This window comes from Bos indicus, chromosome 4 (assembly GCF_029378745.1).
Source record: "Bos indicus isolate NIAB-ARS_2022 breed Sahiwal x Tharparkar chromosome 4, NIAB-ARS_B.indTharparkar_mat_pri_1.0, whole genome shotgun sequence".
Classification (NCBI taxonomy): Eukaryota; Metazoa; Chordata; class Mammalia; order Artiodactyla; family Bovidae; genus Bos; species Bos indicus.
In genome coordinates, this window is record NC_091763.1 from 50,936,441 (window position 1) to 50,963,495 (window position 27,055).

The window sequence follows — 27,055 nt, forward strand, 5'->3', positions numbered from 1 at the left end:
CATCAACTTCTAGGTGAAGCTCTTCATATTAATATGGTTCTCCTGATCGAAGTGCCATGTATTCTTACTTGAATAGATCACACCTTTAATGTTTCATCTGTGGTTTCTAGTGTTTGAGGAGTTAAACATATTTATGAAGCAAACTAATGACAGTATCTGTCTCAGGACATTTAAATTTTTTTCTAATTTTATTTAGCCATCTCATCCATGTCACATTAAAAACTTTTATAGCAATTCCTTTGTTCAGTTTTAGAAGTGTTCTGATTTTCTAGAAGTAGGAACTCATTTCTTCAGTATCTGGAATATTTAATTTACTAATTAGGGTTTGTGTTCAACAGACATGAAGATTGGGACTAAACACAAGTGGCTTCTGCACATAATTCAGTTCATGGGAACAGAAGTGCATGAGTGCTGCCCACCTGGGGGAATACGCCAGTTGGTATCACAGAGAGATTGGAAGGCTTATTTTAAAAGCTTTTTCTGTACTGTTCACCGTTTATCAAGTACCTACTAGTTCTTGTAAGATAGTGTGTTAACAGATAATGTGTTATACTAGTAGTGTGTTAAAGCCCCTCCAAACACAAATTCATTTACTCTTCATAGCAACTCACTTGTGCCTTCCTTCCATTTTATAGAGAAATTGGGGCATAGAGCACGTAAGGCAAGGGCAGATGACTAGTAGAAGGTGATCCTGAGGCCAAGTCCAAAGTCTGTGACCCTGAAGCCACTGTCCTCAGCACGCTGACCTATTCAGCAGTAACCCCTCTTCTTCATGATGTTTTCAAGGAAGGTGAGGAGAATGGGCAGTTGAGAGTTCAGGGTCAAGAGAGGGCTCCAATTTTCTCTGACACTTTTTGAAAGAATATGAGAATCTTGCCCAGCAAAGGAATCAGGAAATAGAACCGGCCAAATAGACAAAGATAAAGAGCTCAAGCAACATGATTCCAAAGAAACTATGAAGAGATTGGGAGACCAAAATTTACTCCAATAAACAAACATTCATTCGATGTTTAAAAAGGATGGCTGTCCTTTGCTTTGTTTTCAAAATGTTTATATCTGTTTCTTTTTTGTGTAAAATTTTTGCTGGTTTGCTTCCTATCAGGATTTCTTTTCCCTAATTTTTTTTTTTTTCTTCCAACAGATGCTCTTAAAATACCCTTAAGGATTTCAGTGGGTGAGACTGAACCAGGCAACTGCGGTGCTGATGACTTTGAATGTGAAAGCACAATATGTGCTTTAAATATTCGCAAACAGACATCATGGGATGATTTTTCAAAAGCAGTGAGTCAAGCTCTGACAAACCATTTCCAAGCAATCTCTTCTGATGGATGGTGGAGCCTGGAAGACATGACGTTTAGTAGCACCACCGACTCCAGCATTGGGCTCAGTGCAAGCAGTGTGCGATCCATCACCTTAGGTATCAGCAGTCCTGCAATGAAGGGAAAGTTAAATTTCTGGGTTTATTTATGTTTACGGGCTCCCTAACCTGATTCATAGTTCGTTGATTAAATACATTCAGAGCTCACTTGTGGCAGCTGCTGGCACTGGAAACCTCGAGTGTTCATAATGCAGCCATTACATAATGTTGCCTGTTGGTATAAAAATGCTTTTACACCTCAAATAATACCCAGAGAGTGAAGAACATGAAAGCCCTTGATGAGGCTTTGTGATTGCACTTGCTGTTTTGATAAATGCAAGAAACTAACCACATTGCAGCTGCTTGCTAATGCACAGGCTCTGAACACAGCTCCAAGTTTGTACTTGGACTGCGCCAGAGATACAGAAGAGCAGGAACACCTTACCTTCAGGCGAGAGTTAGAAGAAGCACTTGAATGAAGAGGTAGTCAAGCCTCCCACTTGGGAGGAGTCGGGGTGATAACTGGTTGTTTCTGTTTGATGGGACTCTGAAGAATTTAAAAAGATAAGATTTGCCTTCTGGTGAGCATAATACATGTACTATAAATGTTAGTTGTCCTGGTTAGTCTCTTTCCTGTTGAACTCGGAGATCTGACATCTATGGGGAACCTCCTGTGGTGTCAGGACTGTGCTGGGAGCTATATTTATATACAGACCTCACTGAGTCCTTACAGCAGGCTCATTTACAGATAACTAGTTACAAGATAACTTGCCTGAGGTCACACGGCTAAGGAACAAAGCAGTTAATTCTCAAATCCCAGTCTGTCTGATAGGAAAGTCTGTGTATTTTCAATAGCACCATGTTGCAAAAGATGAGTCAAGATTGAGGAAAGGGCAGGTCTCAGCATGTGATTAACGTATCAGCTTGTATTAGAAAGTGTTTCATTCTGTTCAGACATATACCCTACATCACTCTGAAAATATATACATCCACTCATTTTTGAAGCAGATTATTCACCATTTAATTTTATGGATTGTTACGATCTTAAAATGATTATTACAGAATTATTATATCATTTTAGAAGTACATTTAGAAAAGGAAGTCAAATGATTCTCAGGACCTCATTTGCCCACAGGTGCAGTGTTATTTAAAGTGTGGGTCTGCCCAGGGATCTGTGGGTCTTCTGACTTCCAATAAACGAAGTCAGCGCAGCCCTGCTTTGAAGGAAAAGGCCCTCCGTCATCAGCGCTCATCCGGCTAATCCGGAAACTGGGGGAAGGCAGGCGTTCACCACCGTCAGATCCATGTACTTCTGTGAGCAGTGGGTGCGAAGGCCAGTCTGTTCTGGTGTTCATTATTATCCCTGAGTACTTGGGAACCCAAGTAGCATTTCGTATCTAAAAAAATCATTGAGTTCAGTGGGCTAGGTCTTTAGTTTGGTACCTGGCTGTGGCCACTTGATGACTGGGGACTACAGGCATACCTCAGGGATACTACAAGTTCAGTTCCAGACCACAGCAATAAAAGTTTCCCAATATAAATCAAGTCACATGTATTTTTTGGTTTCTCAGTGCAAATAAAAATTACTTACAATGTACTGCAGTTTATTAAGTGTACAGTAGCAATGTCTAAAAAACTATACATACTAAATTAAAAACTTTTGCTAAAAAGTGCTTGCCATCATCTGAACCTTCAGCAAGTTATAATCTTTTTGCAGTAGTAACATCAAAGATCACTGATCACAGATCACCATAACATATATAATGAGAGTGAAAACATTTGAAATATTGTGGAAATTACCAAAAATGTGACACAGGCACAAAGTGAGCAAATGGGCTGTTGGAAAAATGGCACTGATAGACTTGATCCGTGCAAGATCAAGAATCTTCAGTTTGTAAATAACAATAACTGCAACATGCAAAAAAGCAAGCACAATAAAAGGAGGTATGCCTCCATAATACTGTTATTATGTATGTATATGAGAAACTGTACTGTATCAATAACCTAAGCTGGATTAAAGGGACCAAGGGCAACAGAGAAACAGTGAGTTACAGGTGAGCTATATATGCATTTTGGGGGCGTGCAGAGGACAGGCATTTAGGAATTGATCTATGGAAGGAAGGGATGAATGTAAGTGCTTATGACTGCTCCCTCCCCAGAATGGACACTTACAGAGCGGGGCCGTTTTTTCTGAGCAGGAGTGAGCAGAGAGCCCAGACTGTGAAAGGTTTGATATATTCTGAGCCCCTGAAGTTGCCTGTGAATCCAAAAATGTGTTGGAAAGGGTGTCAGGGACCAGATCATAAAGGATCTCTGGCCTCATTCAACGTGCTCCAGCTTTGTGAAGCAGGCACTGGAGGAACCATGGAAGGGTGTCATGTCCTTTGTTCTTAAAAACTACACCCTGGACATATTGTTTATATTTGCATTCTCGATTTTGTTCAATCCCTATAGCTTGCAGGCCTCCCACTGACTGTCAGTGAAAGTTATGCTGGAGTTAACCCTTTGTGTGACCCTTTCCATAGTCTGTGTCTCTGACAGTCCAAGCTCTAGAGTCCTCTAGGGTCTCACACAGGAGAGTGTACATTGACTCTTATAAGAATTCCTTTTAAGCGTCTCTTGATATTTCCTTTTACCTTTTTTTGAACTAGGAAATGTGCCATGGTCAGCAGGTCAGAGCTTCACCCAGTCCCCATGGGACTTCATGAGAACGAATAAAGCAGAGCAGGTCACTGTGCTTTTGTCAGGTAAGGGTATTCCAAACTGAGGCGATGTTGAGAGTTTGCATCATGAGTGTTTCATGATTCATGGTTTTGTCCTGTGTCCCCAAGCCATGCATGCATGACTCCCATTACTGAGTAGTTAGATATTTTTTGAAATATTTGACTAAGGAGAAGAAAAATCAAAAGCCATATTTTTGACACCTGTGATGATGTCTGTTCTGATCACTGATTGCTGCAACTCTGATTGCATTTCTCATTAGGAAAAAGCTGATGTGCTGATAAGAAAGTGACAGATACCATGTTAAGAGAAGTGTCTTATTGCTGTCAAGTACAGCGTATGACGAATGTGATTATTATGGTACAAGCTAATCTTCAGTGAGCATCTACTGTGTGCTTGGTCCTGCTGTTTACAGAACATGACAAGTATAAGTTCATGTAATCCTTACAACAGCGTAATTAAGATAGGTATCTCTGTTTATCCTCATTTTATGTATAAGGAAGTTGAGGTTCAGAGAGACTGATGTTCTTTTCTGAGTGTGTGCAGCTAGTAAGTAGTATAGGAATTCTCAGTTTCCCAGCCCTTAATGCTAAAAGGCTACTGATTTTATCATGTATTTCCCAGGTTTGGGAATGGAGCTTTTAAAAATTCAGTTTCAACTAATAAAGTTTTATTTGATTATTTGACCTAAGTTTTTTTTTAAAAAAAAAGCCTGAGACCATTCCAGAAAATTCCTTCAGGCTCGAACGCCATGTTGAGAGAGTGGCAGGCAGCACACAGAAGGGGGTGGATGTGGGGGTCAGAATTTGGGAATGCACCTGTACATTGATGCTGGCAAAGCTAGAACTTCTGAGGATTGGTATTATACATGGCTTATAAGCAGTAGAATATTGAATCCAGCAATCGGAGAAGATACAAGCTACAGTGTTGGAACCTGGATGTGAAGGTCCTGGTCGTGATTGACAGGGGATAGGTGGGCTCCCCCTGGGGGAGTTCAGGCCAGCTGAGGAACTCTTGGGAGCCACGGCAGGGGCTGTTTCTCAGCCAGTCCAAGGTGTCAGCATTTTCACGATGGTAAAGGCACACTGGTTCCTCTTGGCCACATGTCAGCTCTGCCTACAGAAGTCAATAACCATCTTGTATCTTACATTCGGCTCTGTTAGGTTTTGATCATTCTTACAGTTGACGTGAAGAGCCCATCTTCCTTCTGTGTGTTTCCTTTTCTCAGGGCCTCAGGAGGGCTGCCTCAGTAGTGTGACCTACGCGTCTATGATCCCTCTTCAGATGCTGCAGAACTACCTCAGACTGGTAGGTGGACCTGCCAGGTGGAGTCTTACGCTCCTGGCCCCAGTGAGGATTAGTTGGTTGCTCAGTTTTACGTTGAGAGCTGTGTGAGCCCCTCCTTCCCCTGTGCTCTGAGCTCATGACCTTTCCAGGGCCCCCTCCCTGGAAAACTGCTGGTATCTTGCCTGGAAATTGCTGGGACCGAGAGACTGCATGTAACCTGCCAACTTTTATAGTTTGGGCAGGAGGAGGGTGTCTTTTCCTAACAAAGACTTGGCATCAAGTAATTGCTCATTAATATGGAAGAGAATGACTGTAGCTATCAAGATGCCTGGCTGTAAACCTACTCAATTTAAAATTAAGTAAATATGCTAGCGTTAGTATTATATTGGTTTGCCACTTCAACAGAAGCAATTATAGCTTGGACAGTACAGAAGTTTATTTTCTCAAACATAGGAGTCCCAGCATATGTGAGGGGCCCAGGGAGGCAGAAGGTGCAGGGTCTCAGGGTCTCAGTTCCATCTCTCTCCCAAGCTCCTCACCCTTAGGGGTCATGTGTGGGCTTGGTCAGTCAGTCAGTGCTCCCAGGGTCCAGCCTGAGGGAGGAGAGCCAGGAGGGCAAGTCCCTGCCTTTCAGAGAAGCTGCACACACCCTTCCTGCCCAAGGAATTAGACACGTGTTCACACCAAACTGGGAGTGTGGACTTGCTGGGCAACCAGGCATTCAGCTAAAACTGTTATTAAAAGGAAGTTCTGTTATTAAAAGGAAGAAGGGAATATGATTATCAGGAAAGAGTAGCAAATTCTAGATACAAAATGGATAGATTTAATGCTTTGCATTTGTCCAGTACTTATCATGTGCCAGGCAGTATGAGGTGGCCAACACTGTCCATCTTATAGACCAGGAACCTGAAGAAGCAGAGAGGTAAGAACATGCTCAAGGCCGTGAGCCACTTACCACAAACCAGTGAGCGATAAAGCCTTGTGTCAGCAAGTCCCTGACACACACATATGTCTCTGCATGTGAAATGCATCTCAAACTAATATTGAAGGTATAAAACATTGAACCATCATCTTGCCTTAATTTGGAAAGCTTAAAAAAAAAAATGAATGGCTTTGACTCTGACCCTTTACACAAGTTGTTTCCATTAACTGAATTGACGTCTTTGATCCTGATGGAAAGAAGTTTTCAAAATCTTTCCATTGATCTAGCTAGGTTTACCACTGGGATTGACCTTTCTAAAAACAGCATATAAACATTCAAAGGCTTCACAATTTAGGAGACAGAGTGTCTTCTAAATCTGATACTTTCTCCACCCACCCCACCCCCAGCCCTTCTCTCTCTCTCGCTCTTTTTTTTTTTGCTATTTGCTCCTCTCTCTATGAAGGATCAAAGAAAGCCTGAGGGTTACATGGAAACGGGAAAGAAAGCTGTCTTATTCCTTTGCTTCAGTGAAGGTTAAAGTTATGTGACCAACTGGATTTCAGGAATGTGAGTCTAGGCTCTCAGTAATATCAGTGGGTAGAATCAGGGCTTTTCAATCACCTGTTGAGATGATAAAATGACTAGAAAGGTGATGCAACCAGATTACAACTGTACATTAGTCTTGACTGACTGGCTCAGTCAAATGGAATTTCTGCTAGTCATACTGCATGCGTGCTAAGTCACTTCAGTTGTGTCCGACTCTTTGCAGCTCTTTGGACTGTAGCCCACCAGGCTCCTCTGTCCATGGGATTTTCCAGGCAAGAATATTGGAGTGGGTTGCCGTGCCCTCCTCTAGGGGATCTTCCTGACCAAGGGATCGAAGCAATCACTTTAAAATTTAAAGTGACCCTGGTGGCTCAGTTGGTGGAGAATCTGCAAGCCAATGCAGGAGATGTGTGGGTTTGATCCCTGGGTCGGGAAGATCACAGAAGAGTTGGACATGACTTAGCAACTAAATAAAAACAGGCAAGGATAACAAACACATAGTCATTGTGACTGTTTCTCCTTCTTTGCGTACATGCTAAGTCACTGCAGTGGTGTCTAACTCTCTGTGACCCTATGGACTGCAGCCTGCCAGGCTCCCCTGTCCATGTGATTCTCCAGGCAAAAATACTGGAGTGGGTTGCTGTGTCCTCCTCCATTCTCCTTCTATAAAAGATTATAAACCCTTTATGGAGATTGGCCATCTGTGATGTATTCTTATATCCTGTTTAGTTATTTAATTTGGTTGTTATTTGTTGAGAAGCTCCTAAATGCAGGCAGTGTTTTAGAAACTTAGGATATAGCTATGTATAAGCTGCATTCCTTGACCTCATGGAGCTTACACTGTAAGCTGTGTAAGTATGTGTACAGTATCTGCCCCAGATGGATAAATACATCTGTAACGTGATATCCAGTACTAATTATAAGTGTAAGGAGAAATAGAGCAGATAAGGAGGTAAAGAGCTAATGAAAGGGGTGGCAGAAAGAGCTTTTGAATGGAGTTATTAGGAGAAATCTTTCTATTATGATGCATAGACAGAAAACTAAATGAAGTGAAGGTAGAAGCCTTGAGGAGGGTATCTGAAGCAGAAAGAACAGCTGGTACAGATGTGTCTAGGCTGGCAGTGAGGTTTGAGAGATGACCAGAAGCCAGATCATGCAGGACCAAAGCAGGGACTTTGAATTTTATTCCAGTTATGATAGGAAGCTGCTGGTAGGATTTGAGCTAGAGGAACATACACCACAATAACTGAAGTGTTGACAATCTATACAGTAGACATGGAAACCTAGTAATACCCGAGTTTTGAGTATTTATTTTAGGCATACCTTGTTTTATTGGACTTTGTAGATACTGCTTTATTTTAATTTTTTTTTAACAACAAATTGAAGGTTTGTTGACAGTCCTGTGTGGGGAAGTCTGTTGCCACTATTTTCCACCAGCATTTGCTCATTTCCTGTTTCTTATGGTAATTCTCCCAATATTTCAAATTTTTTTCATTATTAGGTTTGTCATGGTGATCTGTGATCCATGATCTTTGATATTCCTACCACTACTACTGGCTGAAGGCCCAGATGATGGTTAGCATTTTTTAGCAATAAAGTCTTTTTTAATTGGGCTTCCCAGGTGGCACAGTGGATTAGGGTATGCACATTGCTTTTTAAACATTTAATAGATGACAGTATGGTGTAAACATAAATTTTATTAAAAAAAAAAAAACACATAAATTTTATATTCACTGGCAACCGAGAAAGTCATGTGACTTGCTTTATTGAGATACTTTACTGCAGTGGTCTGGAACCAGACCAGCATGCCTGTGTATGCCAAGCTTTGTTATAAGTATATAGATGGTTTCCTTTAATCCTTCTATGACATGGCTACTTATACCAGTTACTCTCATTTTAAAGGTGAACAGACCAAGACTATTTGCTCAGGATCCTCAGGGAGAAAGTGGTAGCACCTAAGGAATGGAACCTAGGCTGCCTTCCATTCTTATGCTAGTTATTGATCTATTGGATTAGACATGGTTGTAGTAAACGGTTTTACTGTATGTGTGTGTGGTTAGGGCTTCCCAGGTGGCGTTAGTGGTAAAGAACATGCGTGCCAGTGCAAGTAGACATAAGAAACACGGCTTCCATCTCTGGGTCAGAAAGATCCCCTGGAGAAGGAAATGGCAATCCACTCCCGTATTCTTGCCTAGAGAATCCCATGGACAGAGGGGCCTGAAGGGCTACAATCCATAGAGTCTCAAAGAGTCGGACCTGATTGAAGCAACTTAGCACATGCTCAGTCACTCAGTTGTGTTCTGCTCTTTGAGAACCCGTGGACTGAAGCCCGCCAGGCTTTTCTGTCCATGGGATTTTTTCCTAGGCAAGAATAGTGGAGTGGGTTGCCATTTCCTCCTCTAGGGGATCTTCCTTACCCAGGGATTGAACCCACGTCTCCTGCATTGGCAGGTGGATTCTTTACAGCTGATCCATATGGGAAGCACAGTATGTGTAAATGGGGTAAGTAGAATTCATGTATTGAAGCACTCATGCAGAAAACCAAATGGAGTGAAACCTTTAAATCAGACTTTTTTTTATTTAAATGATGTTAATTTTATATATTGTTCTTTCGCTGAATAGTTAAAGAATACAAGTGCATTTTAAGTCTCCATCCTTGAGTTAATAAGGAGGCATTTAACTTAATTGAGTTTGAATCACTAATAACTTATTATAATAGTTGAATTTTTTTATCTCAAACTTTTCTCTAAGCCAGTTTGCAACTTTTATTAGCTTATTAATAACTCCATAATTTAATAATTCAGTGACTGTGAATAACTATTAAAGTAGAAAAATACTTGAGTAGATCAGCCTTATCTGATACCTGTTTTTAAATGTAGAACTCTGAATCCCTATGAACACGATTCTTGAGAATTACATTGACTGTCCACTTCAGTATGTGCCATGCTCATCATCAAGAATCATCACTAGGAGGTTCTACTTAATCTTCATATAGTCCCAAAATAAATTTGCTATATTCCCATAGAAATGATGCTATAAATGATGGTTATATATCTTAACATTGCCCATAAAGGCTTATCAGCCCCTTTTCAGGGCATGGAGGGACAATACTGGGTCAGGTCCTAGTGGAAAACCTGGGGCAGGAAGAGTTCAGGAGTGCTAGAGGCCAGGTGATAAGGAGGAAATTATATCTAAGACTTATATCTTACAGTCTTTTTAAATAGTTATATACCCAAGTTACTACTTTTGTGCTAGTGTGTAATGGCCTGTCTTTATTCAAAGTTAGTAATCAAGTCTGATCTTGGCTTTTATGGTTTCCATAAGCTCATTTGTTCATACTGTTCATGGGGTTCTCAAGGCAAGAATACTGAAGTGGTTTGCCATTCCCTTCTCCAGGGGACCACGTTTTGTCAGAACTCTCCACCATGACCCGTCCGTCTTGGATGGCCATACAAAGCATGGCTCATAGTTTCATTGAGTTAGACAAGGCTGTGGTCCATGTGATCAGTTTGGTTAGTTTTCTGTGATTGTGGTTTTCATTCTATCTGCCCTCTGATGGATAGGGATAAGAGGCTTATGGAAGGTTCCTACTGGGAGAGACTGACTGAGGGGGAAACTGGGTCTTGTTCTGATTGGTGGAGCTGTGTTCAATAAAAGTTTAATCAAATACTCTGTTGATGGGCGAGGCTGTGTTCCCTCCCTGTTGCTTGACCTAAGGCCAAACTATGGTGGAGGTAATGAAGATAACGGCGACTTCCTTCAAAAGATCCCATGCATGCACTGCTGCACTCAGTGCCCCCAACCCTGCAGCAGGCCACTGCTGACCCACACCTCTGCCGGAGACTCCTGGACACTCACGGCAAGTCTGGGGCAGTCTCTTGTGAGGTCACTGCTCCTTTCTCCTGGGTCCTGGTGTATACAAGGTTCTGTTTGTGCCCTCCAAGAGTCTGTTTCCCCAGTCCTGTGTGAGTTCTGGTGGTTCTATGGTGTGGTTAATGGCGACCTCCTCCATGACGGCTTATGCCATACCCAGGTCTGCTGCACCCAGAGCCCCTGCGGCAGGCCACTGCTGACCTGTGCCTCTACAGAAGACACTCAGACACTTCTGGCTCAGTCTCTGTGGGTTGGGTGTGTGTTTTGTGCCCTTCCCAGGTCTAAGAAGCTCAGGCAACCAGGTGCTTGGCAAATCACCTCCCCAGTCTCGGCTGCTTGGTTTCCTGGACACGCCGCGAGAGCACTGTCTCAGGTGTGCTATGTGTCTCCTCTGGAGAGCTGATCTCAGGTTGCGGCCCTCCTGGTGGATGTCAGGCATCCAGGATCTCAGGAAGACAGGTTAGCAGCTGGGAGCCTGCTCACAGTTTGGTGGAAGATGTCACCTCTGGGGCTGAGATTGTAGCAGCCCCTTGCCTTCCAGCTCTGGCTGTCACAAGCCTGCCTCTCTGCCTCCTGGCGGGGAGGGGCTGGTATGCAGCCAGCTAGCATGTATGCATATGAGAGTTGGACTATAAAGAAAGCTGAGTGCGGAGGAATTGATGCTTTTGAACTGTGGTGTTGGAGAAGACTCTTGACAGTCCCTTAGACAGCAAGGAGATTCAACCAGTCCATCCTAAAGGAAATCAGTCCTGAATATTCATTGGAAGGACTGATGCTGAAGCTGAAGCTCCAATACTTTGGCCACCTGATATGAAGAACTGGCTCATTGGAAAAGACCCTGATGCTAGGAAAGATTGAAGGCAGGAGGAGAAGGGGATGACAGAGGATGAGATGGTTGGATGGCATCACTGACATGATGGGCATGAGTTTGAGTAGGCTCTGTGATTGGTGATGAACAGGGAAGCCTGGCATGCTGCAGTCCCTGGGGTCAGAGTCAGACACAACTGAGTGACTGAACTGAACTGAAGCTCATTTTTGAAAGCATATAGTGTGGGTGTCTCTCTGTATGTGAACTGGAATTTTTCTTGAATTCCATCATTCTTTGTACCTATTCTATAAATAGAGACCTCAGCAAATGCCTAAAAACACTAGCATGAAAGGCCCCCGGCTCTGGTTATGCCTGATGCTGGATGTTCCAGTATTATTTGGGGGGATTCTACATGAGTAAGTTGACAGTAACTATATTCTGTGTGGCTCTGAAGTCATATATAAATTAGTTCTTTAAAATTAAGTTTTCAGAGAGGTTGTAATGAAAGTCTTAGCTATAAAGCATGACCCTTTAACCTATAGCCATCCCAGTTTCATTAGCTCCGTAAAGACCTTTTATTTTTCGTTCTTTTTTGAGTTCAGCATCTCAGCACAGCTTGGCCTAAAAACTGTCTCAGGTAGTAGAAGCTTTTCCTCAGACAAGTGAAACTCTGACCAAACATTGAAGTTGATTGCTTTAAAATAATGCCACAATCTGAAAACACATTGCAGGTGCCACATTGGCTGTAACAGGACGACAGCCCCTCGGGTAAACTCCATTCTGCAGAAAAACACTGTGGAGGGAAACAAAGATAAAGGGATAGATGGGCCTTTGTGAAGGTCATTGTCTCCATTTATCCAGAATTCACTTGCCTCACAAAGCACTAATTGGCATGTGATGAGAGCTTCCTGAATAGGCTCTGAAGACACAAGAATAAAAGGGATTGGTACCAATTGTGATAACAAGCCCTGTGTCCCTTTACTAATAGGCAGAAATGTCACACTGTAAGCACGCACTTAGAAGATAAATCTGGGGACTACAATTCACCTTTTAGAAGTTGGGTTTCAAAAAGCAGATCTCCTTTCAACATAGTTAAACTATTTACTACCCCCGCCTCCCCTAATCTGTTTACCTTCCTGTCTACCTATCTGTCTATCTTTAGAGCTGCCCTCTGCTGGAAGCATGGAGCATGTGTATTTTTTAAACCTCAGGCCTTGCTATTTGGAGAAATAACATGGTAACTCCAAAACAGATAAATATGTTTTCTTGGCATAGTTTTGCATGTTTTCACCAGTTTAAATATAGCAAGGGGCTTCCATAATAAATTTTTCTGTTCAGCTCTTAAATGGTAACCAACACAACTGTATCATTTGATGAGCTAGAACAAAATATCATTCACAAAAAAATAGATAATGCGTGAAATAAGTAGAAACCCACTAATAGGATGCTTGCATTAGAATGTCTGAATGATCTAGAAGTCTTTTACCTTGATTTACTTACTGAATTTATTTATCTATATTCTGGAAAGGATGTAAGACTGTGTGAACAGACATGCTTACTACTAGTGAATGGCCTTTCAGTAAAATTTTTCTGTCTTTCCTGAGAACCAACAGTCTGAGAACAAATGAGGTGCTGGAATTGAAGACGGCTTATCTGTGAAGTTGGGTCTCTTGCTGTTACATGACTTCAAAGTCAATCTTAAGAAAATGTAGGCAGTTTGACAGGATGGCTAAACTTGTTTTCAAAAGTGAGACAAGATTAAATAGCAGTATTAGTTGAAAATCTCAGTGGACTTCCCTGGTAGTTTAGCTGGTAAAGAATTCGCCTGCAATGCAGGAGCCCTGGTTTGATTCCTGGGTCGAGAACATCCACTGGAGAAGAGATAGGCTACCCACTCCAGTATTCTTGGGCTTCCCTGGTGGCTCAGCTGGTAAAGAATCTGCCTGCAATGCAGGAGACCTGGGTTGGGAAGATCCCCTGGAGGAGGGCATGACAACCCACTTCAGTATTCTTGCCAGGAGAATGCCCATGGACAGAGGAGCCTGGCAGACTACAATCCATGGGGTCACAGAGAGTCAGACACGACTGATCGACTAAGTGCAGCACACAGCACAGACTGTTCAGTAAACCTTGAAAATCTGTGTCTGTTTCACTAGTGTGAAACTATCCATTCTTGGTGAGAGAATTTCTACCCAGTAATTCATGGCAATTTGGGATTAATTTGGAGAGCTCAAGATTTCTGCTTTAAAATTGCACCTGCCAAGCAGCACCTAACACACAATTTCCCACTAAAGTACTTTTAAAAAGGGATAAAGCTTCATAGTAACAGAGGAAAATAGAACTGAGGTCTTCCTTGGGCAAGAATCTAGAAAATTTTTTCACTAACTTGAGGAGCAAGAGATTGTCAGGTTTATTTATTTGAGGCCTACCTGAGATGAGATAGGAAAATATTGTTATCTTTCTCTTATCCATCTTTACTAATGATTCAAAAAAAAAGCAAGATTTACTAGCAGTTAGAAAATTGAGCATACCTCCTTCACTGCTTCTGCTTTTGGCAGCACCATGATACTTTGCTCCACCCCGGCAGCACAGGTCCTTCCGCAGCTGTTCAGAGGTTGGATCCTAGAAATCCCTGAGCAGAGATCACAGGCTTTGATGAGACTGTGCTGCATCGGGAAGCATATTCTATCTGCACTCTCAATGGGCTGGGTACAGGAGCATCCTGCTTCCCGGGTCTGCAGTTCAGCTCATGCACTTGTCTCCCAAGGGAAACAGCAGGACCTTAGTCCACAGCAGCCAGTGCTGGATCCTGGAGTTTAACTAGAAATGTTATACACCAGCCTGCCATCCGTCTAGTGACCTAATTCAGCTGGAAGATCAGTGGGCAGTGAGTGAAATCAGTAATGGTCCACACATCCTGCTTTACTGCAGAATTCTTCCTGTCGCTTCACAGTAGATAAATACCCATGACAACTTAACATTATACTATGGAAGAATACTGCAGAAAAGAACAAAACCTTCCTGAAAACTGAGAAGAACACAGCTTAAAAATAACTTTCAAAAAAAGAACAAAGAACTTTGGGCGATTATGTTCATTCTCTAGAGGATGCAAGGAGATAGATTGTGAAAGCAGAGCAAGAAAGCCATGGTGGAGGGCAGGATAAGATGAAAAGGAAAAGGGTTGGAAAGCAGATGGATGAGGCAAGGACCCCAACAAAGAACAACCCAAAATGCAATGGCCTCATTGAAATTGTACTTGAGATCATAAAGAGCAGAACAGAGGTGGTACGAGAAAGTTCCATTCAGGGTTGTGAGTGTAGAAGAGGACAGAGTTAGGGTAATGATGAAGGGACAGGTGTCCTCACAGAGCACAGCAAGGGAACTTAAGCCTTACAGGTGTGCCTTAGAACTAGAAGAGGAGAAATTAACAAAAGCATAATGGAAGACAAAATTTCCAAGCTGAAAAAAGTTTGCACATGTCCAAAGAATTTACCCTATTTCATTTAAAATTGGAAGAAAGAGACCGTAATTAGATAAATCTGGGCAATGGGCAACAATTTTTAATGACAAGAACAATCTGTGTATCCCCAAGCTTCCCCCCTATCACATAGGTACAAATGAGAACAGACTGTGCTGTAATAATTCTTCTTTAATAAAAGCTTACCCCTGAAGTCTTGTGGTGCCACGGCCTCACTACCTAGAAGCAGAGCCTCAGCTTAACTCTCTGGGATGTTATCTCTCCTGTGTCTCTGAGGGAGGCCCTGTCCCAGGCTTGGTCCTGGCTGGCACCTTTACCACTGCTTGGTTTTCAGAGTCGCGGTTCCACGGAAAACAGCCCAGGCCAGTCGCTGCTGAGCTCAGCCTCTCATTTTAGGATCCTGATGTTTGTCAGGCAGCTGCAGCCACTGCCATTCTTCTTCCAGACACGCTAGTCTCTCTGTTGCTGCCCTACCCTCACTGTGAATCCAACTCTTCCCTTTTTTATTGAAGGCTTAACAGTGGTAGAATAATATTTAAAATAAGATGAAATCACTGGCGGCTACCAGGTAAATTGTCTTTCAGAGCCTAAAACTCAGTCCCCAGTGCAACCTCAAGGGGCCCCTTTAGGATCACTTCCTTCCTCAGCCCATTGTCTGACACCTAGTGGTCAAGCCTGGTTTCCCTTCCCTTCCTAGGAGTTCGTCTAAACATGTCAGGGTCTCCTGGGAGGCCAAAGCTCAGGTCTTAAAGGCCCCAGGTAAGGAAGGAGTTCCCTTTTCCTTCCATACTAAGGGCTTTCCCTCAAGCCTTCCTTTCATATCTCAGAATCTGCCTTTTCCTGTAAGGATCCAGGTGCATAGTCACTGTCTTCACAAAAGTCCACTCTGGTCACCCTCTAGGATGTGACCTTCCCTGTTATATAAAAGGGACAAACTGATCAGAGCACAGCAGAGCAACGGCAGCACAAAGATACACATCCATGTCCTTACGTCGTCCCATCGCAGATTAAAAAGAGAGAAAAGACCTGTCGTGTCTTAACACATTTCTAAGTCTGGGTGGCTCAATCTTCAGTCCTCGTATGAACTTTGTCAACGGTACTGGTTAGGTTGGTGCTTCACCTGTGTGGGTCCTTTTCTGCCAAACCTTTCTAGGAAGAAACCTCCCCAGCATGGGAGCACAGCGCTGGATTATGGAGGTGTGGGAGGCTGATCTCCACCCCAATTTCACTCTAAACATCATTGCCCTTGTCCTGCGTAAAACATCATTCATTGACTTTCCATCTTAGCACCCACTACATCTCCACCTGTTCTTAGTTGAGATATTTTTATACATGGGGATAAAGAGTTTTTAAAATCACTATAGGCTTCCAGGAAGGAGACTTTTTATTTTTTTAACAAAGGAAAAGTGATCAGCCAGACTCTACCTAGATTTCTGAAATTCAGTGGGATCATAAAAAGAGTTGATCCAAGTATTTTATTCTCATTAAGATGTCCTTTATGTAAAAAGTCAACACAAAGGTATTCTCTGATATACAATAGGTGTAAAAAGATGGCACTCCTGTATGCTTAAAAACCAAATACATGCATATCAACTGTGCAGAGAAGAAAACTGGAAGGAAACATGAACCATATTATAGTGGTTGCTTTGGTGATTTTTATTCTGCTTCTTTATTTTTCTTTGTGTTGTCTAAAATTTCCTGAAAAACATTCACTGCGATTTTAACCTCTGAAAAGTAAGATAAGCATTGGGAAAATTTGAACTAAAGAGCATCTGTAAAGGATAATAATAAATAAAAAATTATAGAATATCTATAAGGGACAAAATACACTAGGAACTGTGTTCCCAGGTAGTATACTGAACCTCAGTGTAGAAAATGGAGGAAAGAAAGGAGTATACTTTTTCAAAAAAGGCCCTCTCTTGCTATAAACATGTAAATACTGTGTAAAATTCAGAGAAGGCAATGGCAACCCACTCCAGGATGGAGGAGCCTGGTAGGCTTCAGTCCATGGGGTCGAGAAGAGTCAGACACGACTGAGTGGCTTCACTTTCACTTTTCACTTTCCTGCATTGGAGAAGGGAATGGCAACCCACTCCAGTGTTCTTGCCTGGAGAATCCCAGGGACGGGGAGCCTGGTGGGCTGCCGGCTGTGGGGTCGCACAGACGACTGAAGTGACTTAGCAGCAGCAGCAACTGTGTAAAGTGTAAAATACTATGTTTGTCAGTGTTCACATTAAAATGAAAGGCCATATGCCCAGTGAATGAAGCCAATCCCTAGAAAAATACTTTTAATCTTTTGAAAGGCGGAAAACAATCAGAAAGGATATTCTACACAGTGTAAATAAACCAATAATTTAATATTTATCTTCTAATAGTTTTACCAAGATCTTCTCTGGGTTTATTAATAGGTCGAGCAATATCATAATGTCATTTTCCATGGCCCAGAAGGGAGCTTGCAAGACTACATCGCCCATCAGCTTGCACTCTGCCTGAAGGTATGGGTTGACCACATACCCTCTCCTTTTCTTTGAAAATCCGAAAGAGTTCAGAACTAACCACACTCTTCTTATCACAGCACAGACAAATGGCTGCAGGATTCCCCTGTGAAATAGTGAGAGCTGAAGTGGATGCTGATTTCTCCAAGGAACAGCTAGTAGATCTGTTCATCAGTAGTGGTAAGACCATCTCAGCAAACTGAATTGTGATAACCAAAAGGCATGTTTTGTCAATTAAGCCATTGCAAGGAAAAAATGTTGTGCTTAGGGATAAATTTAAGTAGACTGTTCAATTATGCCGCAGCTATGGGATGAAAACTGGGAACCCTGGTGACACTTGTAAAAAGACACTTATGTACATGTCATTGCATCTGTTCTGCATCCTGCATTCTGTTTATAAATTATCTGTTTGAAGTGTAGTATATAACTGGCACTAGAGGATACCAAAGGAGGGGGTGGGTGGTGGGAGCAGTCCACCTTAGTGAAACTGTTGTGTCATTGGTGCAGTTTTGAATTAATTGCACAGTGGTAATAAGTGATTGACTTTTTAGTAAATTTTATTATTCATAAATTCTGTACAACAGAGCACCCCTTGTTGTTGCACCTGGGGTGCACTGCTTCCTCCACTTCATTCTTAGTATGCCATTGACCAGCACTTGGCTAAACACAAACCACACATTAACTAACTCATTTGGACTTCCCCGGTGGCTCAGCAGGTAAAGAATCCTCCTGTAATGTGACATGGGTTCCATTCCTGGGTCTGGAAGATCCCCTAGAGTAGGAAATGACAACCTGCTCCAGTATTCTTGCGTGGAAAATTCCATGGACAGAAGAGCCTGACGGGCTACAGTCCAAAGGGTCGCAAAGAGGCAGACATGACTAAGTGAGCACACTCGGTCTCCACAACAACCCTATGCAAGTTGGGTTTTTTCCCCACTCTTGGAGATTCTAGTTTAATTTGTCTGAAGTGTGGAATGGGCACCAGCATTTAAAAACTTTTTTTTTTACTGGAGTTATAGTTGATTTACAATGTTGTGTTAGTTTCAGGTTTCTCTTGTAGCTCACAGTCTGTAGGGTGCCCAGGCTTCAGTAGTGGTGGTGCACAGGCTTAGTTGCCTCATGGCATGTGGGATCTTTCCTGGCCAGAGATCAAACCCATGTCTCCTCATGGGCAGCTGGACTGTCAACCACTGGACCACCAGGGAAGCCCCTTGAGTCGGCATTATTATCTCCATTTCAAAGGTGAGGAAACAGGCATGAAGAGCTTCAGTAACTTGCCACAAACTACACAGCAGCAGAACCGTGATTTAAACATATTAATTAATGCAGCATTTTCGTGAATTCCCCATCTTAGGCTCCAGAGCTTAACACCCCCATCTCCAGCACAGGCACAGTTAGTATAACCCTGTAGAGTATAAATGACTAGTGAAACAAAACTGAAATGGAGCAGCCTCTGGTCTCTATGGGCTCAAAACCTCAGAGAACCTGGGGATGGGGTGAAGGAGAGAGGTGGTTGTGAGCTGAGTTAGGATGCAATAAAGTGCAAATTCAGGTCTCTTCTTTAGGGGAAGGGGCGATTCTCATCTTTGGACCTGTGATCAAGGGAGATACCCTGTAGCTGGTGACCAGGCTGAGGAAGATGGAAATTACCAGGAGTTCCTAAGCCAAGAAATACAATTAAGAGGCAATTTAGAGACAGACTGGGGAGTCCACAGACATAGAAGCACATTTTGGGGACAGGAAAACTCCACCAGAATCTGAATGTTGCTGTAGTACTCAGGCGATTCTTTGCCAGAAAGTAGTGAGAGTAAGTGACAGAAAACTGTTTTCTCTGACAATACTAATAAAAGCTAATGTTTACTAAGCTTTGTCTCTGGTAAGCCCTATTTGGGGCTTCCCTGGTAGCTCAGACAGTAAAGAATCTGCCTGCAATACAGGAGACCCAGATTCAATCCCTGGGTCAGGAAGATCCCCTGGAGAAGGTAATGGCAACCCAGTCCAGTATTCTTGCCTGGAGTATTCCATGTTTAGAGGAGCCTGGCAGGCTACAGTCCATGGGGTCACATAGAGTCAAACACAACTGAGTGACTAACACACTTAAGCCCTATTCTAACCTCCCTGGTTTATAAACACTTGAGACAAGAGGTTAAGTGCTGGCCCATGGACGCCACAGCGAGGACACAGCAGTGCAGACATAAACCAAGCAGTCAGAATCCTGAACCTGACCTCAATCACTGCCTGCTGCTGCTCCTCAAAAACTCATCTGCGCCCCCCATTTTCCCCCCTTAGTTTTATAGCAAAAACCCCCTATACTTTTTCAATATTCAGTCTTTCTTCATTTCAGAGTAAGAAGTTAAAACATGGTGTGTCTTGTCCTATCAGGGTAAACAGCAATTAGACTGAACTCTGTTCTAAGCTTAGCTTAAAAAAAAAAAAAAAGGCTGAAAACAGTGAGTTAGGTCAAGAAGGATGCTAAGGTGACCAGCTCAGCGTTTCTAAATCTTTGAGGAGCACCTTTCTAAAAATAACTCTTCTTCCTAATTTCCCAATTCAGTGAGTCTCTTGGCCCCCACACTTGGAACTCAGGTCGCGTTGGCAGACCTGAAAACCTAAATGCCCACAAGTGCCGTAAGCTACACAAAGGAGTGAAGCAGGCTGGTGGGGGCAGGAGGGAGGGAAGCCTGTCCCTATCTCCATGAGAACAGCAGCTCTCAGCTCTAAGCAGCTGAGTGGAGATGCAATTTCATGGGTTTTGTGACTTGCAGGAAGAAGCAAGAAACCCAAGTTTTATGTGAAAATTTGGGAGTTTGTTCTTCAGTGTTTTCAACTATCTTAATTTTTAAAGCTATGTTAAGACCATCTAGAACCCCCCAGGTCCTCTGATTCACGGAGCACTCACTCCTGTCGCACAGCCAGTCCACGGTCTCGTCCTGCCAAGTGGGCCTCAGTGGGCCTTTTTCATCCATCCCCGTCAGGACCATCCTACTTCATGCCTCCTTTTACTCTGTCTTGTCTACTTACCTGTAAGTGGCTGCTCTGCCCTCCTTTTCTTCTCCCTGAACATCCTTCACAGATCACCAGACCCCTGATTAGAAGCTCTTCGTGATTCCTGTCCATTCTTCCATCACCCACCGAACAAAGTCAGTGCCACTCTGTCTTCCATTCTAGGACCTTGTTCCACTTAATCTGTTTATTTGACCTTTTTTAATTTTTTGAGATATAACAGTAAGTGCAAGGGATACAGGGTGTTGATATGATACCCAAATATTACAAAATGATTACCACTGTATCATTAGCTAGAATTTCCATCACCTCATATAATTACCATTTCTTTCTTGCAGTGAGAACATTTACTGTCTACTCTCTCAGCAATTTTCAAGTGTATAATAAATACAGTATTAACCCCCCCCAAACTTATTCATCTTATAACTGAAAGTTTGTGTCCTCTGACTGGCATCTCATTTCCCTCACCCTCCAGACTTTGACAACCTCCATTCTACTTGGTTTCATCAGTTTGGCATTTTTAGATTCTACATACAAGAATACCATGCAGTATTTGTTTCACTCTGTCTGATTTACCTCCCCTAACATAATGCCCTCAAGGTCCATCCATGTTGTCTAGACAGCAGAATCTCTTTCTTTCTCATGGCTGAATCATATCCTAGTGTAGCCACATTTTTGTTATTCATTCAGCTCTTGATGGATGGTTAGATTGTTTCCATATTTTGTCTTCTGTGAATAATGCTGTGATGGACACAGGTGTGCAGATATTGCTTCAAGATCCTGATTTCATTCCCTTGGGAGATATGCCCAGAAGTGATATTGCTGGATCATATGCTACTTCTGTTTTTTAGGTTTTTGAGGACCCTCCATACTGTTTTCCACAGTGGCTGCACCAATTTATATTCCCACCAAGAGTGCCCAAGGGTTCCCTTTTCTATACATCATTACCGTTTGTTAACTCTGTTTAGTGATAGCCTTTCTAACAGTTGTTAAGTGATATCTCATTGTGCTTTTGATCGATGTGGATTTGTGCATTTCCCAGACGGTTAGTGATGCTGAGCCTGTTTTCATGTACTTGTTGGCCATTTGTACATCTTCTTTGGAATATCTGACTCTTTAAAAAAATAGATATCTAAGCTCCAGCAGAATATAGTATTTCTTCCTCACATGTCCTTTGCTTTTCTACTCTCCACATCTTTGTTTATTCTGCAGCCTTCATCTAGAATTACTCTGAAATTTCATCTAGAATAAACACACAAACTTTCATTTCCCCCGCCCCCTACACACACACATACCATGACTACCGCATGGCAGGTTCCCAGTAAAGTACTGTGTTGTACATGACTAGTTAAAATAAGACATGGCAGTCCCTGTTTTAAATACTCTGAAGTGAAGTGAAGTCGCTCAGTTGTGTCCGACTCTTTGGGACCCCATGGATTGTAGCCTACCAGGCTTCTCATTCCATGGGATTTTCCAGGCAATAGTAATGGAATGGATTGCCATTTCCTTCTCTAGGGGATCTTCCTGACCCAGGGATCGAACCCGGGTCTCCCACATTGTAGCAGACGCTTAACCGTCTGAGCCACCAGGGAAGTCGTACTCTAAGGACACCCCAAATAAAGGCTTGTCTGATCTCTCCAGATATGACAACTACCTCTGATGAAGAGCAGTAAGCTTTGTTTACCTCTGAGTCCCACCCAGCTATAGTTCAAGGCAGTGAGGCTTATTTGGGCTTTTATGTTCACTGACACATAGTATGAGCTCCTTGAAGGCTAGGAATGTAGCTTTTTCTTCTATTTCACTTTGTACACTGATTGCCAATAATTACTTGTTGAGTGAATGGCTGAATCTCCTGATATAAGAAATAGGCAAAGAAAAATGGAATGTTAATCACACTTAGTTGTCAGCAAGTAGAAGAGCTTGCTTACAGTGAAGCTAGAAAGAAAAAAGAGAGTGTAGGAGTTGTTGAGGCCGTACTTGATGACAGGGCATAAAAACAGAATGAATTGGATTTCAGAAAGGTTTTCAAATGATAGACTGAGTCCAAAAAATCTACTCTCTTATGTAGGGAATAGTATAGCATCTCCACGTAGTAAAGGATTTTTATTCTGTATTTGGCTCAATAATTTACAAGTATCAAATATCCTTTTTTTTTTTAATAGCACAAATAAGACACAAACACAAGACTTCTACCTGCTAAGACCTTGAATGCAGTTACCCGTTAGCAAGCGGAGCATATTGGAGGTTCCTCATTCGCCTTCTTCCCCGCATCTAGTCAGTCCTCGTTCCTCTTGAATCTGTTTCCCCTATCTCATCTCCACCTCCCGCTCTCCAGTCCACCTGCCACCTGTCATCTCTTGCTCAAGGGACTGTGGCACTAACCCTTCTTGTTCTTCTGCTCTCTCTCCTTTCAGAAGCCCTCTGCAGGCTTCCAGAAGGCTCACCCTAAAATGTAAAGCTGCTCATGACAATTTCCTACGATTATACTCTAGTGTCCCCAGAATAGACACTGGAGGTCTCTGCATGTCATGTCAGGAACACTGCAGTCTGGCTTCAGATCTCTGCCTCGCTGCTGTCCATCCTCAGCTTCTGAAACTCCATCCATTGTCACCGTCATTTTCACGGCAGCAGGACCCACTGCTCTTGACAGGTGGCCAGTGAGGAGATCATGGGGAAGTACATTGTGAGTAGACGGGGACACCAGAAACTCCTGAGGCAGTACCAGGGAATCGCAAGTGAGCCAGAGGGAAGGATCTGGGGACAGTGTGGTGTCACTGTGTGTCGTGCAGAAAGCCCTCAGCAGGGAATTTTCTTTTGTGGTAAAAGAAAGGGTGATGAAAAAGGACAGAGTAAAGAAGGCAGAGATCTGGGTTAGAGAGGAGGAGCTTCAAGGCTATTCTACTTAAGCTTTTAGAATACTAATGGGATAGAAAATATCTATCCCCTAGTCTCTCTTTTTTTAACCAAGAAAGTAAATTGATTGAATAATACAACTGCCATATGAGGATGTGCTGATTCATAAGGTGTTCTAAACGTATTCCTAGTTTTTAACCTTATTTTCTAAAAAAAAAAAAAAAGTTTAAACTACGTAGATTTAGCTGGAGACATTATTTTGCCAACAAAGGTCCGTCTAGTCAAGACTATGCGTTTTCCAGTGGTCATGTATGGATGTGAGAGTTGAACTGTGAAGAAAGCTGAGCGCCGAAGAATTGATGCTTTTGAACTGTGGTGTTGGAGAAGACTCTTGAGAGTCTTCTTGGACTGCAAGGAGATCCAACCAGCCCATCCTAAAGGAGATTGGTCCTGGAAGGAATGATGCTAAAGCTGAAACTCCAGTACTTTGGCCACCTCATGCGAAGAATTGACTCATTGGAAAAGACTCTGATGCTGGGAGGGATTGGGGACAGGAGGAGCAGGGGACGACAGAAGATGAGATGGCTGGATGGCATCACCGACTCGATAGACGTGAGTCTGAGTGAACTCCGGGAGTTGGTGATGGACAGGGAGGCCTGGCGTGCTGCAATTCATGGAGTCGCAAAGAGTCGGACACGACTGAGCAACTGAACTGAATTGAGCTGACTGAAGAATGTTGAGCTTTCCTCTTCCAATGGGCATAGCACATACATTTCCATATATGTTCCTCTCTATGATTCTGTAGAAGAAAGCCAGTGAAAAGAGACAGAGAATGAATAAAAGAAGTGTATGAGCAACAAAATACAAGAAGGAAGAGTAGCAGATTTTTAAAAATTACTAGTTTTAAGAATCTAAAACTTACATGGATTCTGAAATGGTACCAGTGAAGACAGGAATGTAGAACAGAAGATCAGTCCAAGAAGAATGACATAGCACTTACACCTGCAATGGATATTTTGTTCATTTTAAATAACATCTTCCTCCTCGTGTTGGCTTTTGTGAGAAACTGTCATGTCACATGGAGAAGGCGATGGCACCCCACTCCAGTACTCTTGCCTGGAAAATCCCATGGACAGAGGAGCCTGGTGGGCTGCAGTCCATGGGGTCGCTAAAGGTCGGACACGACTGAGCGACTTCACTTTCCCTTTTCACTTTCATGCATTGGAGAAGGCAATGGCAGCCCACTCCAGTGTTCTTGCCTGGAGAATCCCAGGGACGGGGGAGCCTGGTGGGCTGCCATCTCTGGGGTCGCACAGAGTCGGACACGACTGAGTGACTTAGCAGCAGCAGCAGCAGTCATGTCACATGGCTCAGTTATTTGGTAAGGAGGGTGTGAACGTGTATTAGAATGGGTCAAACTTCTCCTCAGTATAAGGTATTGAGTTAGGTTAGCAAGACAGATATTTTTTTAAATTACATGTGACAGTAGTAGTAAGAAAAAAAAAATAAACACTCATTTGGTATTCTAAAACAATGCTTAGAATTCCTGAGAAAACCTTCTACTTCCAAAGAAATAAAGATGGAATTACTGTAATAATATCATATGTAATTGAAGTCTACATAAATGAGATTTCCTCCTTGGACCCTACATTGCTAGAGGCTCTTTGCAGACCTTTCCCTTGCTTCTCCTCTGGACTCAGAGCATCATCCCCACAGAGCCTTGTTTTAAATGGATGGTGTAAAACATGGGCCACGTCCATCCCCAAAGAGGAGAGTGTAGACTTGGCCTCACCTTAGACATGGAGTGATTTGGGTTTAACTATAAATGTGATACATTATTTTTAAACCAGTGAGTCTTGCTCTAGGACTTAGCTATCCAGAACTTTGAAAACAAAGGTGTGCAAAACTGAACTATAGCCCTGAGCCTAGCCCAGGAGATATCTGATTAAGATTATACTGATCTCTGGGGAGGAGCAGAGATGATACACCTATCAAGTTAGAAGAAAGAAGGACTAAAAGAGATAGTTTCAGAAATGGGGTTTTGAATTAGCAGAGGACAAAGGGAATTTAAATGGTCAACTTTCCCACAACAGGCCAGAAGAAATCTCCAGATATAATATGGCATGAGTAGCCATCTTGTGTCTCCATAAACCCTGATCAAAGGCTGAATAATCCTTCAAACCCAAAGGTGTGATGAGTTTTTGCTTCTGTGGTTGGTTAATATTATAGAAATGAATCCATGTTAAATAACTTGAACTAGACATGCTATGCTATGCTATGCTATGCTAAGTCACTTCAGTCGTGTCTGACTCTGTGCGACCCCATAGATGGCAGCCCACCAGGCTCCCCCATCCCTGGGATTCTCCAGGCAAGAACACTGGAGTGGACTGCCATTTCCTTCTCCAATGCATGAAAGTGAAAAGTGAAAGTGAAGTCGCTCAGTCGTGTCTGACTCTTAGTGACCCCATGGATTGCAGCCTAACAGGCTCCTCCGTCCATGGGATTTTCCAAGCAAGAGTACTGGAGTGGGGTGCCATTGCTTTCTCTGTGAACTAGACATGCTAATTCACAACTAAAGTGAAATTTACATTTGGACGAACTTGTTTTAGGATTTGAACTTAAGTGGTCAGATGGAGAAGGAGGAAAAATTGAACATACGCAATCGGGAGTGTTGAAGACAAAGGTTTTCACCAAAAAACAACCCAGTCTGTTTGACCTGGATCGATACCTTAGGGGAGACCGATATCAACAAAATTGAGATGGAAACCCAAGCCAACTGTTACGAACAGCACCCCATGTACTTTTTGTCTAGGGCACAAGCTGTGCGTTAAATATGGGACAAATTGAGTCACTCGCTATAAATACAGTCCTTGCTTATGGACCTGGGAGAATGAGTCGGCTTCTTTTTCCAGGAGATCTCCTACAATCCTATAAACTCATTTATCTCCAGCTTGAATCCTTCCTTGCTGCCTCCCTCCTCTGGTCCAGCCCCTGCTGGACATCTCAGGAGAGATGCCTCACTCATCAGACACTCAGGCTTGAGACATAGCCCATCACCACCACCTCAAGTGTGCTCCCGCTCATGTGCTCTCTGCCTTCATTCACTGCATGGCTGCTCCTCCAGTGAGAACTTCTGAGTTGCCTCTGATACTCCCTCTCTGCCCCTCTCTCAAGACAGTCAACCACTGAGCTTTGTTATTGTTCAGTCACTGTCGTGTCCAACTCTTTGCAACCACATAACTGCAGGATGCCAGGCTTCCCTGTCCTTCACTGTCTCCCAGAGTTTACTCAAACTCATGTCCATTGAGTTGGTGCTGCCATGCAACCATCTCATCCTGTCACCCCCTTCTCCTCCTGCCCTCAGTCTTCCCCAGCATCAGGGTCTTTTCCCCTGAGCTTTGCTCACTCATCTCAGAATACCCTTTTGTTCTGAGCCTTGGCCCTGGAGGAGGCTCCTGTTACCCGCTGTCCTCACGTCAGCAGTAAGAGCCTGTAGATGTGTTCTCTCGTTTCTTTACTCTCCCATCAATTCTACTCACCACAGCAAGATCTCAGAGGAGGAGCCAAATCATGATCCCCCCCCCCCCCCCGCCCTTAAAGATTTCCACTGATTCCCAGAGCTGGTAGTTTCTCCCTTTCAGCATGACATCCCGGGCCTCCCACTTTGCATTCGTGGCTGGCTTCTGAGACTTCATTTCAACCAGTTGCATGC

At 43.0% G+C, this 27,055-nt stretch overlaps 1 protein-coding gene and 1 long non-coding RNA gene across 5 annotated transcripts in view; one reads left to right on the forward strand and one right to left on the reverse strand.

Annotated features, from left to right (window-relative positions):
- The window catches only part of CTTNBP2 (cortactin binding protein 2), a 168,998-nt gene that overhangs the window by 120,596 nt on the left and 21,347 nt on the right, over window positions 1-27,055 (forward strand). For all 4 annotated transcript variants that reach the window (XR_011566233.1, XM_070787786.1, XM_019959427.2 and 1 more), the window contains 5 exons: window positions 1,142-1,417; window positions 4,009-4,104; window positions 5,307-5,386; window positions 17,401-17,487; window positions 17,568-17,667. Coding sequence is in view for 3 of the 4 variants with exons in the window: in XM_070787786.1 (XP_070643887.1) it covers window positions 1,142-1,417; window positions 4,009-4,104; window positions 5,307-5,386; window positions 17,401-17,487; window positions 17,568-17,667 (639 nt within the window). In the remaining variant the exon portion in view is untranslated. The remainder of the gene's footprint in view (window positions 1-1,141; window positions 1,418-4,008; window positions 4,105-5,306; window positions 5,387-17,400; window positions 17,488-17,567; window positions 17,668-27,055) is intronic.
- LOC139182706 (uncharacterized) lies at window positions 1,291-14,407 on the reverse strand. The gene is made up of 3 exons (XR_011566234.1): window positions 14,046-14,407; window positions 1,803-1,904; window positions 1,291-1,429 (listed from the first exon to the last, which is right to left on the reverse strand). It is a non-coding gene; the product is annotated as an uncharacterized lncRNA (long non-coding RNA).